This window comes from Solanum dulcamara, chromosome 5 (genome assembly GCF_947179165.1).
Source record: "Solanum dulcamara chromosome 5, daSolDulc1.2, whole genome shotgun sequence".
Taxonomy (NCBI): Eukaryota; Viridiplantae; Streptophyta; class Magnoliopsida; order Solanales; family Solanaceae; genus Solanum; species Solanum dulcamara.
In genome coordinates this window covers 7,200,761-7,216,087 of record NC_077241.1, presented here as the reverse complement: position 1 = coordinate 7,216,087, position 15,327 = coordinate 7,200,761, and the positions used below count along the sequence as shown (strand labels likewise).

Below are 15,327 nucleotides of genomic sequence, written 5' to 3'. Positions count from 1 at the left end.
ACCTTAGGATAAATGTAAACCCTCGCCTAGGGTCACAAACACTGCCTCTAAGACATAGGAATTAAAGTACAACAACAACAACCCAGTGAAATCCCACAACGTGGGGTCTGGGGAGGGTAAAGTGTACGCAAACCTTACTCCTACTAAGGTAGGACGGCATAGGAATTAAAGTACCAAGATAGGAAAGTAATTTAAGAGGCATAGGAATTAAAGTACTAAGTTAGGAAAGTAATTTACTTATCTTTACAGATTATTTTGATGGTAAACTGAAGAAAATCTCCCTAGGTTGCCTTTGCACTTCCCCAAAAAGTTCTTGCATAAGAATGGATGATTTTGGAGAATTTTCTGCATTTACTTCGACTTACCCCGCTATTGCACCACCGCCGTAGCAAAAATGCCTTCCATAACGGGAATTAATTTGGTTATTGTAGTAGCGTGTCAACCACTGTAGCAGCGTGCACGGGACATAAACTCGGAAATCCTTCAAAAATTATCCACTTGACCTTCAAATCTTGACATTCCAAACCAATCCCCTCACGCGAAATTCGATACCGGGAGTTCTACTCACCCGAATTCACCTTCGAAAAGTCTTAAGGACTCCTTAACGTCTTTGCAACAAGGAAAAAAACTCTACTTAGACGTTTCACCTAATCATTTTTCCAAATTGACCTAGACGTCACCTTGCTCAGATTTTGTTCGAATCAAGCCTAGCCTGAAATATTCAACTCGCTAGCCAAGAAATTTTCATGCTCAATTTCTTTTGCAATTAGTTTGCCCTTAACGACTGTAAGGGTTGTTACAGTTTTTCCATGGAATGACTAATTGAGGCTATAATACCTACTCCCTCCATTACAATTTATTTGGCTTTTTTAGGACACAAAGTTTTAAAAAATAAATTAAAAATAATAATTTTGTGATCTTAAACTAAGAATATATAAAATATTATTTAATTATGTTGTCTTAAACATACAATGTCACAAGTTGAAATGATAAAGTAGCCAAATAATTTACTTTAATTTTAAAGCTAACTAAAAAGGAAATAAAACAAAAACAAAAAAATTAAAATGGAAGGAATAACAAAAGATTTTGACATAGTTGTCATTATTCCAATATTGTTGATGGTTGTACGTATTTAAATAGGCAAGACAACAAGGTGACCGATAATCTTCCCAAATATAGAAGCAAATTAAATATATTTGAAAAGCTTAATGCAATGTATGATCTCTTTTTTTTCTTCTTCTTTTTTCCCTTAATTCCATTCAAAATGGTTATCTAAATACTATAATCCTAGAAAAATCAAGTTATATAATAAACTCTTCTAGTGTAGCTAATAATATTACTTTCCTTTTAACAAAAAGTGAAACACAATGTTGATAAGACAAGGTGAACACATCTAATAATTGCAAAATTAATATTGATAGCAAACTATGATTAGATATATATAAATGTCGAGGTCAAACATCAAATAATGGAAAAAAAATTAAACATTAAATCATGAATCCTTAAGTGAATAAATAAATCGCGGATAGGCGAAAAGGAGAAATGACAGAGGAGATTACAAGATTAGGTGGAGAATGAAATATATGAAATCCGACTTTTCTCCATTTCGTCAAGTATATATTTAGATAAAAGACATATGATCTATTTAATTTTTAAAGGTCAAGATTATTATACATTAATAAACTATACTTTCTCTATTTCATATTAATTGAATTTTTGAGAATTTTTTTATTGTTCAAAATAACTGAATTGTTCAAAGTTCAAGATGCATGTTTGAAACTTTTTCTATATTTGCCCTTTCATTTATTGAAGTTTTATATTTTCTAGGAGATAAACCACACTACTTGCAAAGTTATATTTATGATTTTACAACGGGCAATAGTGAAAAATATGGTTCAAATTATTTTCTTGAATGTTTTTTTAATATGTGTGCATTGTCTGACAAATTTAGTTAATATAGAATAGACCGAGTAATAATTATCGGTAAGTGAATAAATTTTGGAAAAGTACTTTTCAACTTTGATAAGAAAAGATATTTCCCACAAATTTTGGTATTCATTAATGTCGTTAATTTATCTTATATATAATATTTAAATTTTTGTTTGGAAAAATTCTTATGTTTGAACTTTGAATATACACGTAAAGTATATAAGTTGCATATGAGTAACCTCAAATCTACACGTAAACTTGCGCCAAACGTTTGAATGCTAGAGTTTAATGAAAAAATTATAGCGTGTTTCAATTTTGTGACATATATACTTATGTTTTTAGTCAGTCTAAAAAATGGTTACTTTTCATATAATTAAAAATAACTTTAAAATTTTAAAATTCATTTTTTTACTCTTAATGATGATTCTTAGCCTCATAAATGTCCAAGGTTTGTTTTATATAGATCAAACATTTTAAAAAAAATCATTTTTTTCTTATATTTTGTGGTTAGTCAAATAATATCACATAAATTGAAACGAAAAAGTAATACCATAACACCAAATACTCCCTCCGTTCACTTTTGGTTGTCCGTTATTTTAAAAATTTATTTTTACTTTTACTTGTCACTTTTAACATATCAAAAAAAGATAATTTATATTTTTTCTATTTTACCCTCAACATTAATTATTTATTTCCAGAATTATTTTTAAGACTTAAAACTATATATACATCTATTAATATGAATATTATGATAAAATAATATTAATCATTATTTCTTAAGAAATTTGCATAATCCAAAATGAACTAGAAAAAATGAACGAAAATAATAACTTCGGAAGAATGTCTTATAATAATAAGTCCTTATTTAGCTTTGATTCACGTTAAGTCTCATATCACACGTTCCTTAAAACTCACAAAAGTGCCTAGAAAACAACTATATATAGTATTATATCTTATAAAAAAAAATGTCCATCGATCAACGAATAATATTATTTTCTTGAATTTCCAAAAGTGCCACCTTTAAGCCCTTCACCAAGTTTTAAGTCTATATATAGCTTTGTCTACTTAAGATAACATAGTAACCTGTATCACATTCAAGCTCATTCAATATTAGTGTAATACAAATTAAAGAATAGAAGGAGGACGAGGAGGTCAAAAAGAGTTTTATAAAAATGGAGAAATACTCGAATTTTTTTTTTCTTTCGATATTGATGAGTTTTGTTGTAGTGAGCTTGAATGCAGGTTATGCGAACGCCGCAGTGTTTTTGCCACCTGAGGATAAGCCATTGGTGAGACATTACTATAAGAAGCTAAATACATGTGCCAATGTGGAACCATTTGTTCAACACCAAGTGAAGCTCTATTGGGACAAAGATGAGACTATTACTGCTAAACTCCTCAAGTTACTCTATGCTGATTGCATGGTTAATGTATGTCTCTTTGTCTCTCTCTTCCCGCTCAATTATCCCTTTTTTTAATAACTATAGTGTCCGAGTCAGTTTGCTGAGATATATCAGCAACCGGAAGTAAGTAGCTCTGTCCACAATGAGTTAAGACATATAGAAAAGAAATCATGACCTAGCTAGTGTTTTCGTCTTTCCCATGTTTTCACGCCTTTATGTATAGAGTTGTCAAAATAGGCTTAGCCCATTAGGCTGGTCCAACCTAACCATTGAATTAAGTTCAGTTGGGCTAAAAAACTTTAGCCCATTTAAGAATGAGATTTTTTAGCCCAGCCTCATTTGGTCCGCCAGCCTCATAGGCTCAATCCGCGAGTCTCAAAGGCCAGCCCGTGGGTCGTAAAGTTTTTTAAAAAATTATATTTTAAATAGCGCTTTATTTTACAAAATCTTTGGCAACTAGGCAATTTAAGTTATTATAACTATAGATCTTTGACTTCTTTTACTTTTGTGTCTATGCCTAATTTTTCGTTTCTCCTTTCTTGTCTAGTTTATGAAAAAAATTATCATGTAATGTATTTGTTCTGATGAATTCTATGAATGTTGACTGTTGTATCTTGCCCATTCCACTAAAATGTGTGCAGCTCATAGACATGTGAATTTTTGACATATTGGTGTTTTGTTCATCAATGTTCGATAATCTTTCTAAGAGACCATTGTTGTCCATCTTTTGATTGAAGGGTCAACTCATACCCACCCTTAATCCGCTTAGGGTTGGATTGAGTTGCTATTTTATAGGCCATTTAGTTAAAATGATCAGTCCGTTCTAATTCATTTAACTCGCTAACCCTTTAGAGTTGGATTGGATTGGGTTAGCCCATTTTGACAACTCTAGTACCAAAGAGTTTTTACATTTCAAACTATAAAGTTTTTATTTTCTTTATTACTATGAGATTTTACCATTGAAATATATTTTCAAGTTTTTCAAGAAAATGAATCATGCTTTTTGCTCAAAATATCATTATTAGTTATATTGTATTTTTTCATTTCATCTTCTTTGGTTTTGTTCCCAAGAGTCTAAGACTATCTTTTCCAAATAACGTTACGTCCACGATTATTATGACACAAATAAGGGAAAGAGTGTTAGTATTTAACATTTCCACATGCAGGGGTGGAGCTAGAAGCCTAGAAGTGTGTTCAGTCGAACCAAATAACTTTTGCTTAATTAAATAGTATAATTATCTTAATTAGAAATTTATTTAATTTTATGTATAAATATTAAATTTAGAACCTAGTTATTGACCTTAAGTCATCATTCAAAAATTCAACACTCATAAAGTCAAAATATGCAAAATCTATACACGAATATGTATATTATATGCATATTTATATACATCTACTCTACGCTGCTTGGACTCTTTCAAAATGTCAACAAGCCGGGTTCATGTCGGATTCTCTAAAAGTAGTGTATTTGTTTTTGAAGAATTCGACACAAATACAGCATAAAAAATGAAGAATCGGCTCAATTTAACATGTAGTGACTATTTTGTAAATTAGATCACCCAACGACATTAAATTGTAATTATCTCATTAATTATGTTTATATATATCTCTATTCAACCCTTAGGAAAGAAAACATTGTGTAGCGTAGTAAAGAGAGAGAGCCTATAAAATGTGGTGAGACGTCTCCTCCTTAAAGAAAGAAAATGTAAAGACACAACTAAGTTTAACTTCCATAATAAGTAGAATTAATAACCTAACAAATGAGATAATTAATTTTCTACTATATTGATAGTGTATTATTAATATTTATTATCTCAAAAAGTTTAATTTTTTTTTGATTTTAATTTTCTTCGATATAAAAAAATAATTTATAAAATAATTATTATTAGTTAAGTGATCATCTAAAAATCAACGCATAAACAAATGGGTTTTCTGCCAATTATATATGAGGCTACGTTGATATCCAAACTACATTAAATTCTTTGTGGTGTACAAGAATATGAGAAAATTGTGTTACTCTATCTTTTTCAATTTATGTGAAGGAGTTCGAAATACGAGAATTGAAATACTTAATTTTAATTATAAATTCAGGTATAAAATCTTTAATTTTTTTAAAATAAAATATTCATATTCTAAAACTATCTAAAAAGTATAACTAGTCAACGTAGCTAATGATTCAAAATATTTTTAAAACTTTGAGAATATGATACCAAAAAAAAAATACTATTTAATTCCCAAATAGTAACACCTTCGCGTAAAATGGTAGACAAGAATATATCTCTATTCAACCCTTAGGAAAGTATCTTTAGGCAGCTTCTTAAAGACATATAGCTTAAATCATAAGCAACTAAGTTTAATACACGCATATATTAATTATAATATAGAGGAGATATTACTTAGACCATGATCTAAATCTAAGCCTTAAATTTTGGCTTCTTTCATCTTTACTCCGTGATCACTTTTAACATATCAAGAAAATATAATTATTTAAAATTATCTAAATACACAACTTATTTTATCATATTCTCTAAAATTTTCTACCATTTGAAAAAATTACAAAAAATTCTATTCTCGGATATACCACTTTACGCAATGTATCAGTCGGATACATCACTTTACGCGATGTATCGGGACGTTGAAAACATCACTTTACTCTATGTATCAATCGAGCACATTACTTTACAATGTATCAGTCCGATATATCACTTTACGTGATGTATCAGGACGTTTTAGGATGTATATCCGGATTTCACCAAATTTAGGGAATTTTTATAATTTGAAAAAGAGTAGGGATATGATGTAATTAGCTCTTAACACTATTTATGCAATCATTACATTATTTATTGACAATTTGACATAATATATAAACATACTTTTTAATTTGACCACAACTGGTATTATGTCCTTCAATTTTGATTGTGCACAAGTAGATAATTAAACGTGTATAAAATTGAACAAAAAACTAGACACATATACCTGACATATTACACGTAGGATGCCATGCCCAACGTGAATTGCCATGTAAAAAGCACGTGTTTACACTTTGGATAATTTCTTTTAATTAGTAGAAATTAGTTTGCATACAGATTTTAATATCCTACATACATCTATCGGAAACAATTCCCTTTTCGGCCAATTTTCTATTTATCCTTTTAATATTTATATTGCCTTTTCTTTTTTCTATTATTTCATCTCTGATTTCTAGGGATAGAAACTTTAAAATCCCTTAAATTAAGCATTTCTCTTAATCTCAAATCTGTGAGTATTTAAATCGAATAACTTGGGTCTCAATGAGAATTTTGGATTGAGATCAGAATTCATTTTATTTTATTTTATAATTTCTTTTGTTTATTACTCTCCGTCCATGCTTACTTGTCTATATTTAACTTGGAATCAGAGTACACTCTTAATAAGCAACAACAACAAAAAAAGACAAATGAATTGGATCGGAGTACTTAATAATAAGGATAAAATGGGCATAAAACGGTAAATTATATCTTTTGTTTCAAACTATATAACTTACACGTAAAAGTGAACATATATATTTAAATCTAATGGACAAATAAAAATGGTTGGAGGGAGTGTATTATAAAAATTTATGCTATTCTATGATTATTAAATTCAATTCAAATTACTTTAGTAGTTAAATTGTGATGGAAATTTTGTGAGCACTGCTTAGAAAAAACATGCAATTTATCATTTATTTTTTTTATTTTTGAGGACTTGTAGTTTAACTAATTCTACATTTATTTATGGGGTGTATTTACCTATTGAAGAGTTTTTCTATTATTTTTCTTATTTTGATTGGTGTAATTCCCTTATTGAAGATATTATTTAAAATTCATTTTTTAATATACATGAGATACAAATCCCTTGGTGAAAATGTTGATTTCACTTTTGTTGTTAATGGGAGTAATTCCTTGTTTAAGATGCTAATCATGTTTGTTTCTTGATTTTTGAGATGTAATTTCATATTTGTAAATGAAAGAAACCTATTAAGTTGATCCAAATAAACTAAAAAGAGATGGATCCGACCTAAATACACGTTCCTAATAAGATATATATTGAAAAAAATTGACCAGATCCGCCTTTAATTACAACATCATAAGTAATTATGTAATTAATTCACGGTATACGTGTGTACTTATTTCATTATTATTGTTGTCCAGGGTTGCGATGGATCAGTTCTTCTAACGGGTCCAAACACAGAGAGAAATTCGTCGAAAAACGCAAAGCTAGATGGATACCTATTGATCGACAAAATTAAAAAAGTGCTTGAAATTCGATGTCCTGGAGCCGTTTCTTGTACTGATATTCTCAATCTTGCTGTTAGGGACGCCGTTCATTATGTAACTAAAATATCTCTCGCGTTATTTATTTTATTTATCGCGATATATTAAGCTAATTTTTGCTAATCCAAACACAAAAAAATATGTAAAACAGGCAGGTGCACCATCTTATCAAGTGTTCTTGGGAAGAAGGGATGGAGTAGAGTCAAAAGCTGAATGGATAGATTATCCTTCACCTTCTATGTCATGGGAGGAAGGACTTGCTTACTTTGAATCCAAAAACCTTGATGTTCAAGACTTTGTCACACTTTTAGGTACACCAATATATGACTTATACAATTTTATGTCATTTTAACTGCTTATTATATGGTCACTCAACTAATAGTTGTTATCTCGAAAAGTATCTGCAATCAAGAAAAAATATGATGTTCTGAGATACTCCAATAACTATTAGTTGAGTGATTATCTAAGAAATCAACCTTTATATTAATGTAACCCTTTTGACACAACTTATAATAATTCTTCTTTCTTGGTTGTCTTTTTATGGATTCGAATAGAGCATTTACGATACTGCAAATTCATATTGCCAACCCCAACTACTTAGGAATTGAGTAATACTTATGTTGAGTCTATCACGTTGGCAAGATCTATTTCTTTACTATTGTTTCCTGGTCGCATCAAAATATTTCAATTTTGATCCCTATTATAGTAAAAATTTGCCTTGAATTTCCTACCTTATTTAGATTCTACACAACTGTGTCTAAATTCCAAAATAATAATAATAAAAAAAATCTTCGTACAAAAATATTTCTTGTTGGAAAAGAACTTTTCTATATCTATTTTCTCTTGGAAGAAAAATTTGGACTTCTATAAATTGGAGTATCAATCTTTCCCACAATAACATTCACAATGTAGTCGTTTAGAGAGTTTTGTTTAAAGAGAAATTATTGACGTTAAAGTTTGCAATTACTAGATTACGCATTACGCCCTTATTATTTTGATCCCTATTTCAGGGGCACATACAATGGGACAAGCACATTGCAGCTCCTTCTATGACCGTTTATATAATTTCAAAGGTACAGGAAAACCAGACCCCAGCATGAAGAGATCAATGTTAGTAAGCCTAAGATCACAATGTCCAAAAAACAACAAAAATGACTCATCTGTGTATTTCACACCAGAATATGGTTCTAACTACACATTCAGTAACAATTTTTACAAAAAAATTCTTGCTCATGAATCTCTTCTTAGAGTTGATCAACAATTATCTTATGGAAGTGACACTGGTGAACTAGTCAATGATTATGCAAATAGTTTTGAACAATTTCGAAGGGGATTTGCATTGTCAATTAGCAGAATGGGAGGTCTTAAAGTGTTGACAGGTAAAAATGGCGAAATTCGCAAAGATTGCAAGTTTACAAATAAGAACAATCCTAATATCAATTAGGTTGGATTTTGCAATTCTCCTTTTTCCCAGTGTATACATAATAATAATAATAATACTGGCCAATGAAAAGATATAATGTCATTGGGGTTTTCATGAAGGACAATGTATTGTAATAGTAATCGAAGACATTTGAAGTTGATTAATAAAGATGTGGTTCTCTTTGAATTGTGTATTTTTGCATCCCCTGCTTTGAAATGCTTTAGTTACTTGAGTCGAGCATCTATAGAATTCACTGCCCCTATAAGATAGGGGTAAAGTCTACGTATGTGACATTCTTCACAGATTTCACTTGTGATATTATACTGTGAAATTACTTGAGGTGCATGCAAATTGACACGGACTCCAACTACATCTAGCTTTTGATTGCATAAAGGTGTCAAACCTCTGAAGTCAACTCCAAACCATACACTTCCTCTGTTTAGAATTCTCTAATTTGATATGATGAACTCAATGCTAAGAAAGAATTTTCAATTCTACTAAATCTTTGATCTTGAAATCTTGTGCAACGTTTCTTTTATTATTGCCATCATTAGTTTATTAGTAAGTTAATTTTAGGTTCAACATGGGCATTGTGGAATAGATCCGCCTTTAGGATAGGGATAGGCAAGTGGAGACTCGGAGGATCACACGAGCAATATCAACCCTGTGATTAGTAATTCGGATTCTCGAAATAGCTAACTATGATATGATGATGCAACTTTCTTTTTTGGCATAATACATAAATATGACATTTAATGCTTTAACTGGCAACTACGACCTCTAATTTTACTAGTGCACAAATAGATACTTTAACTATCTAAAACTTGAACAAATAGACACATTCGTCCTACATGGCATCCTACATGGCATCCTACGTGGCAATGTTGCGTCTTACGTGACGTCCTACATGAATTATTTCACGTAGGACGTGTGTGTCTACTTGTTCAATTTTATACAAGTTTAAGTGTCTACTTGTGCACACTCAAAGTTGGAGGGCATATATGTCAACAGAAGCCAAGTTAAAGAGCATATCTACCTATTATGCCTTTTTTGTAACAATTAAGAAGGGGGATCACAAATCCTTATGATCTATACGTCAAGGGTTCGAGCTGTAACACCCCAAATTTTTTTCCCGCCAAAACTCAAACCATTCTTCATATGCGTATAGACTCGAATTGAATAACTTCTAATTGTATAAATGAGTTAGGATCAATTCCTAAGTATTTGAAGTGTATTAGATGTGTTTTAGGGTCATAATAGATCTCCAACACCAAGCCGAGTCCAAAGAATTTCTATTGGCTAAGTATCATATGAGTTCGTATAAGGATCAACTTCAAACGACCATATCTCCTAGAATATAATGAATTAGGTGATCTATGACCTATCCAATTAAAGGTCTTTGAATCTTCTTTCCAACTCCACCAAGATTACATTTTTTAGAGTTCAGAGTAAAAAGTTATGTCCAATTAACTAGAGAGGTGCGCGTCAAGTCCGCGACGCGGACTTGGCCAGTTTTTGCTTCAACTTGAAATTTCGGCAAAAATTGAACTATGGGGGAACAAGTCTGCGACGCGGACCTATTCCAACTTAGTTCAAATTCTGCCAGTTTTCATATTTTTGGGAGGGACTTTTTGGTCTTTTCCCCACCTTTCCCAAAGCTTAACCCTAGCCGTTTTGAGACAAAAAAATTAGTTCCCTCATAATATCCACAGAGTTTTCCGTTCCTTCACCTTAGGAGATTTGAGAGAAGAGACTAGGAAGCAGAAGAAGAGTTAGGATTCAAGATCTTCAAGCCATGTCCTTGATTTTTGGTGAGATAATCTTCATTCCAGGTATGTAAGGCTACTCACAACGTTGGATTGATTTCATCCACGTGCCCTACATCTCCATTGATTCGAGTTGAGTTGAGTTCTTGAGTTATCTATAATTTCTATTGAGTTTTTTTTGTATATAAATTAATATGTATCAATGATGTTCTTGAGTTGAGTTTTGTTGAGAGTGGATTCATGTATTCATTCAAATGAATTCAAGATGAGATTTTATTTTTGTCATAATTTGTCTTGAGGTTGAGATTGATGGTTTTCATGTAAATATTGCTTTCAAAGTGAGATGCTGCATATTTTAATGAGTTTGATGAAATTGAACATAGAGTTAAATAAGGATTTTGGAACAAGATGTTAGATGATGATGTAAATGATGTTTAATTTTAAAAAGGTAAAATGATTGATAAAGAGGTAATGTTGATGATGATGTCTTGATGGAGTGGATTGGAATCTAATGTGACTACATGATATAAATTGCATAATTTGATTTGATTGGAGTCTTATAAGGATTTTGAGTATAAATGATTATTTGATAAGGAGTTTTAAAAAAATGATTTTTGAACATTTTTGCATAAATTATTTATGCACTATTTTGAGTTTATAGAGTGATTATTTTCATCTTTGATTTAGAAAGAGTTTAGGCATGATTTGAGTTTGAGAAGTCTCTTAATTAGTATTTTGAGCATAAGTATTTTGAATATAAACGAGTTGAGCATTTTTACATTAAAACGTCTATTTTGAGTTGAGTTGAGGAGTGAAAATTATGTTTTAAATGCATCTAATATTTACTCTATTCATTGAGTTGAGATTGTATCAAATTTAAAAAAGAAGAGTTTGATGATAATGATTGTTGACTTGGAGTCCTGATGAGTCATGAATGAGTCTTGAAAGGAATGCATAATTGAATGAAGTGATGATTGGAATTGATTGATTTTTGAAAGAAGGTCCAATGAGACCAGATTGACTGAGTTTTGAAAAGAGTCCAATGAGACTAAATGAGTTGATTTGAACTAAGTCCAAAAGAGACTAACAGAGTATTTTGAGTATTTTACTCACATGATAGATATGAGCATATTAAGTTTTGGAGGAGGATTAAACACCGAATTGGGTAAGAGTATAGTGCATACTCGAATCCCATGAACTACGTAGCCAATGTAGGAAGAGATTGGACCGTTAAAGTCGGATGTTTCCCTATTTCATTGTCCTAAAATGATAGGACTCGATTGATTGATGGATCCATGATTGGTTGATTTGTTCATACCCTAGCAAAGTATTGAACAGACGTGGCAATAACGTCGGCTTGTTGTACATCACTGGATCATAGGTGATGTTTGTCGGTTAGAGAAACTCCCAAATTGAGTGGATTGTGCTTGATATGATTGGTTTGATTGAGATTGTAGATGATTAAGTTGCATATCTATTGAGTTGAGTCCTTTGACTTTATTGTTGAGTGATTGTATATGATTGGATGGTATATGATTGGATTGTATACGATTGGATTGGATTGGGTCAAATTATATATGACTGGATTGGATAGAATTGTATATGACTAGATTGGAACGTATTGTATATGATTGGATTGTATCGAATTGTAAATGATTTGATTGAATTGGATTATATATGATTGGTCTCTGTCTAAACTGTATTCTTACTTTAGACTTATGACACCTTGATTGAAGGCTCTCTTATCTTTCTGACTTGAGATATTTGAACCGATATTATTCTATTTTGCTGTACATTTCATTTTGCCATATTACATAGTCATACATTCCACGTACTAACGTCCATTTAGACCTGCATCGCTTTATGATGCAGAGATAGATTTAAAAGATAATCAATAGGCGCACCGTTGAGGATCTGTTCACATTCAGCTTATTAGTGAGTCCTCCCATACATTCGGAGGATACCACTTATGTTATTTCTTGCGTTGAGTTTAGCCATTAACCTGTCATTGGCACCAATTAGATAGTAGTGATAGAGGATTTATAGACTAGATAGTGATGGGTCGATTGAATATTTTACTTTCTTGAATTGTTCTTGTCAGACTATTTAACGACATAAATTGGAGTTCGATTTATTGACCCATGACCTTTCTTCTTTGAGCTAGATTGTTGATTGGAATTGCTCACTTAATTACCTCTTTATTTTAAGTCTTCCGTTGATTGAATGAATGAACGAATGTGTGATCAGGTCAAGTGGTTCGCTTGCAGCCAGTAATGATTTCTGAGTGATGTCCATATTTAGGGTACCCTCCCCGGGCCTTGACACAAGCAGTGAGAGCTATCATTAATACTTGCATTAGGATAGACTATCTTCAGCACACCTATTGGGGTGATTCCCTTCCCTGAACTCCTGCCTGAAACGATATGCTTTGTGCACTGGACTCCCTTTTTTGTGCTTGTTTGGATTATGTGTAACCTATAATGCACGTGAGTTGGACTTTACATGAACTTTTTGATTGAGCATCTAAGGAATGCTAAAATTCAAGAACTAAGTTTATACAACCTATTCACATACAAAGAGAAACCTAATTATAGATCTCTACCTTTACTTTATGTCAAATGCTAGTAGTTTTTGGAAATGTCCATAGCATAACACATGTTTGAGATCAATTTCTATCTACTTGAAGTGGGAAATATATGCAAAATCCAAAATTGTTTTTAATCCTATCTTCTTGCAAGTACAATCTATTTGAGAATTCACCTACATTAAGGGGAAAAAAGTTAAAGTTAGCTTGGTACATTCCAGCTTTGACCACAAGAACCTTTCAAAGATATATAGCAGCATTAGTCAAAGCAAACCCAGGTGTAGCTGGTTTTGTCTGCAAATATTAATGGCAAAATCATAATAATAATAATAATTATAATAATAACAGTAACAACAATAATAATAAATCTTGTACCAATAAAATAAAATAATAATAAACCCTCCTACTATGCATCTACGATTAATCATGTTTTGGATCCCTAACATCACATTGAACATTTATTTGATGCATTTCATAAATTTCAAATATCGATATAATTATTATTTTTAATAAGCAATCATTTTACAAACATAAAGTGGCAATATAAAATATTGATTCTAGAGTTTAACCAAAGTGTAAGGATATAGTCAGTGAAATGGAAAAATTAAAAGAAGATTATTTCTTTTGAGTGCACATTAATCCATTTATATTTTATTTAAAATTCTCTAATAATAATTTCATCATTTTTTTATTATATGTGGATGACGTGTTGAATGTACAATAAGATAATTTCTGTGACAAAGACAAGATTTAATAGCCACGATGAAAGGAGATTTGTGTAAGACATTTGACATGAAAGACTTCAATCTAGCATGAAGGATTCTCGAAATGAAGATTGGCCAAAATAGGACACGTGGTTATCACAAAAGAGTCATTGAATATGTGCTTGAACACTCAAAGATGAAAACTGTTAAGCTAGTTAGCACACCTCTTGGTTGACTTGCTAGTATTATGAAGTTGAGAAAGAGATATGTTTTACAATAGGGGAGGATAAAGAATGCATGACAAAAGTTTCATATTCCTCTATGGTCGGAAACTTGATGTATGCAAGGGTACGTACAAATATGATATTTGCTAATGTTGATAGTAGGTTTTTTGATGACCCCAAGAAAAAATTAAGAAGCAATGATGTGGATACTCAGGTATCTAAGAATAACTTTAAATGAATATTTGTGTTTTGAAAGATCAGATCCAATCTTAGTAGGTTGCACATAAATTGTGATCATTAATCTTGATAAAATAAAAATCCATTATTGGGTATTTATTTATCTATTATGACAGTTAAAATGTAATAGACTTGAAAAAGAACTTTATGTGTCAAGCAAAAAAAAAAGAAAAAAAAAGAATCCACCGACAAGTAATATGGTTGGGTTCATGAGAAAGGAGAAAATGAATCATTGTAGAGCAAGAGATTCACACAAGTAAAAGAGGATTCATTCTTTCTAATATGTAGTGGTCTTTGAATATGTTACTTGAAACTATAAAATGTAATTTTTTTTTGTTATATTGATACCAATTGCTACTCTTAGATCCCGATTTTTTTGTTAGATTAAAAGGATTTTCCACGAAAAAATTATTGATGTCCTTTTTTCTCATTTTATCATCATTAATTACCTTATTTTGGTGCTTCATAATTTTTGTAGTTATATACATCGTGAATATTATTTATGTGGTTCATTTTACTCAACAATATTGTGTTGGTTTATATGACAGACTTAATAGTGATGATAAATAATTTTGCGGTTTCAATTATGTTGCAAAGTTTGAATACACACAAAGTTTAAAAGAGATTTTGAAATTTATAGTCTTAAAACATGTCATAGCAATTACGTAGTTATAAGACTTTTGAAATTTGTGATTTTAAATGTGTCATAATATTTGTATGATTATCACGTTGGACGGATTAAAAAGTGACTGTAAAACTTATAAT

General features: G+C 30.9%; 1 protein-coding gene across 1 annotated transcript; it reads left to right on the top strand.

Annotated features, from left to right (window-relative positions):
- Window positions 1-2,926: 2,926 nt before the first annotated feature.
- Window positions 2,927-9,233, top strand: LOC129890393 (probable peroxidase 61). The gene is made up of 4 exons (XM_055965948.1): window positions 2,927-3,359; window positions 7,502-7,681; window positions 7,776-7,935; window positions 8,635-9,233. Exons 1-4 carry the CDS (start codon window positions 3,102-3,104, stop codon window positions 9,066-9,068), a joined length of 1,032 nt encoding a protein of 343 aa, XP_055821923.1. The 5' UTR covers window positions 2,927-3,101; the 3' UTR covers window positions 9,069-9,233.
- The last annotated feature ends 6,094 nt before the right edge of the window (window positions 9,234-15,327 follow it).

Coding starts and splice junctions, on each gene's coding strand:
- LOC129890393 (XM_055965948.1), top strand. CDS start 3,102: ATGGAGAAATACTCGAATTTTTTTTTTCTTTCGATATTGATGAGTTTT. Junction 3,360..7,501: donor ATGCTGATTGCATGGTTAAT/GTATGTCTCTTT, acceptor ATTGTTGTCCAG/GGTTGCGATGGATCAGTTCT. Junction 7,682..7,775: donor TTAGGGACGCCGTTCATTAT/GTAACTAAAATA, acceptor TATGTAAAACAG/GCAGGTGCACCATCTTATCA.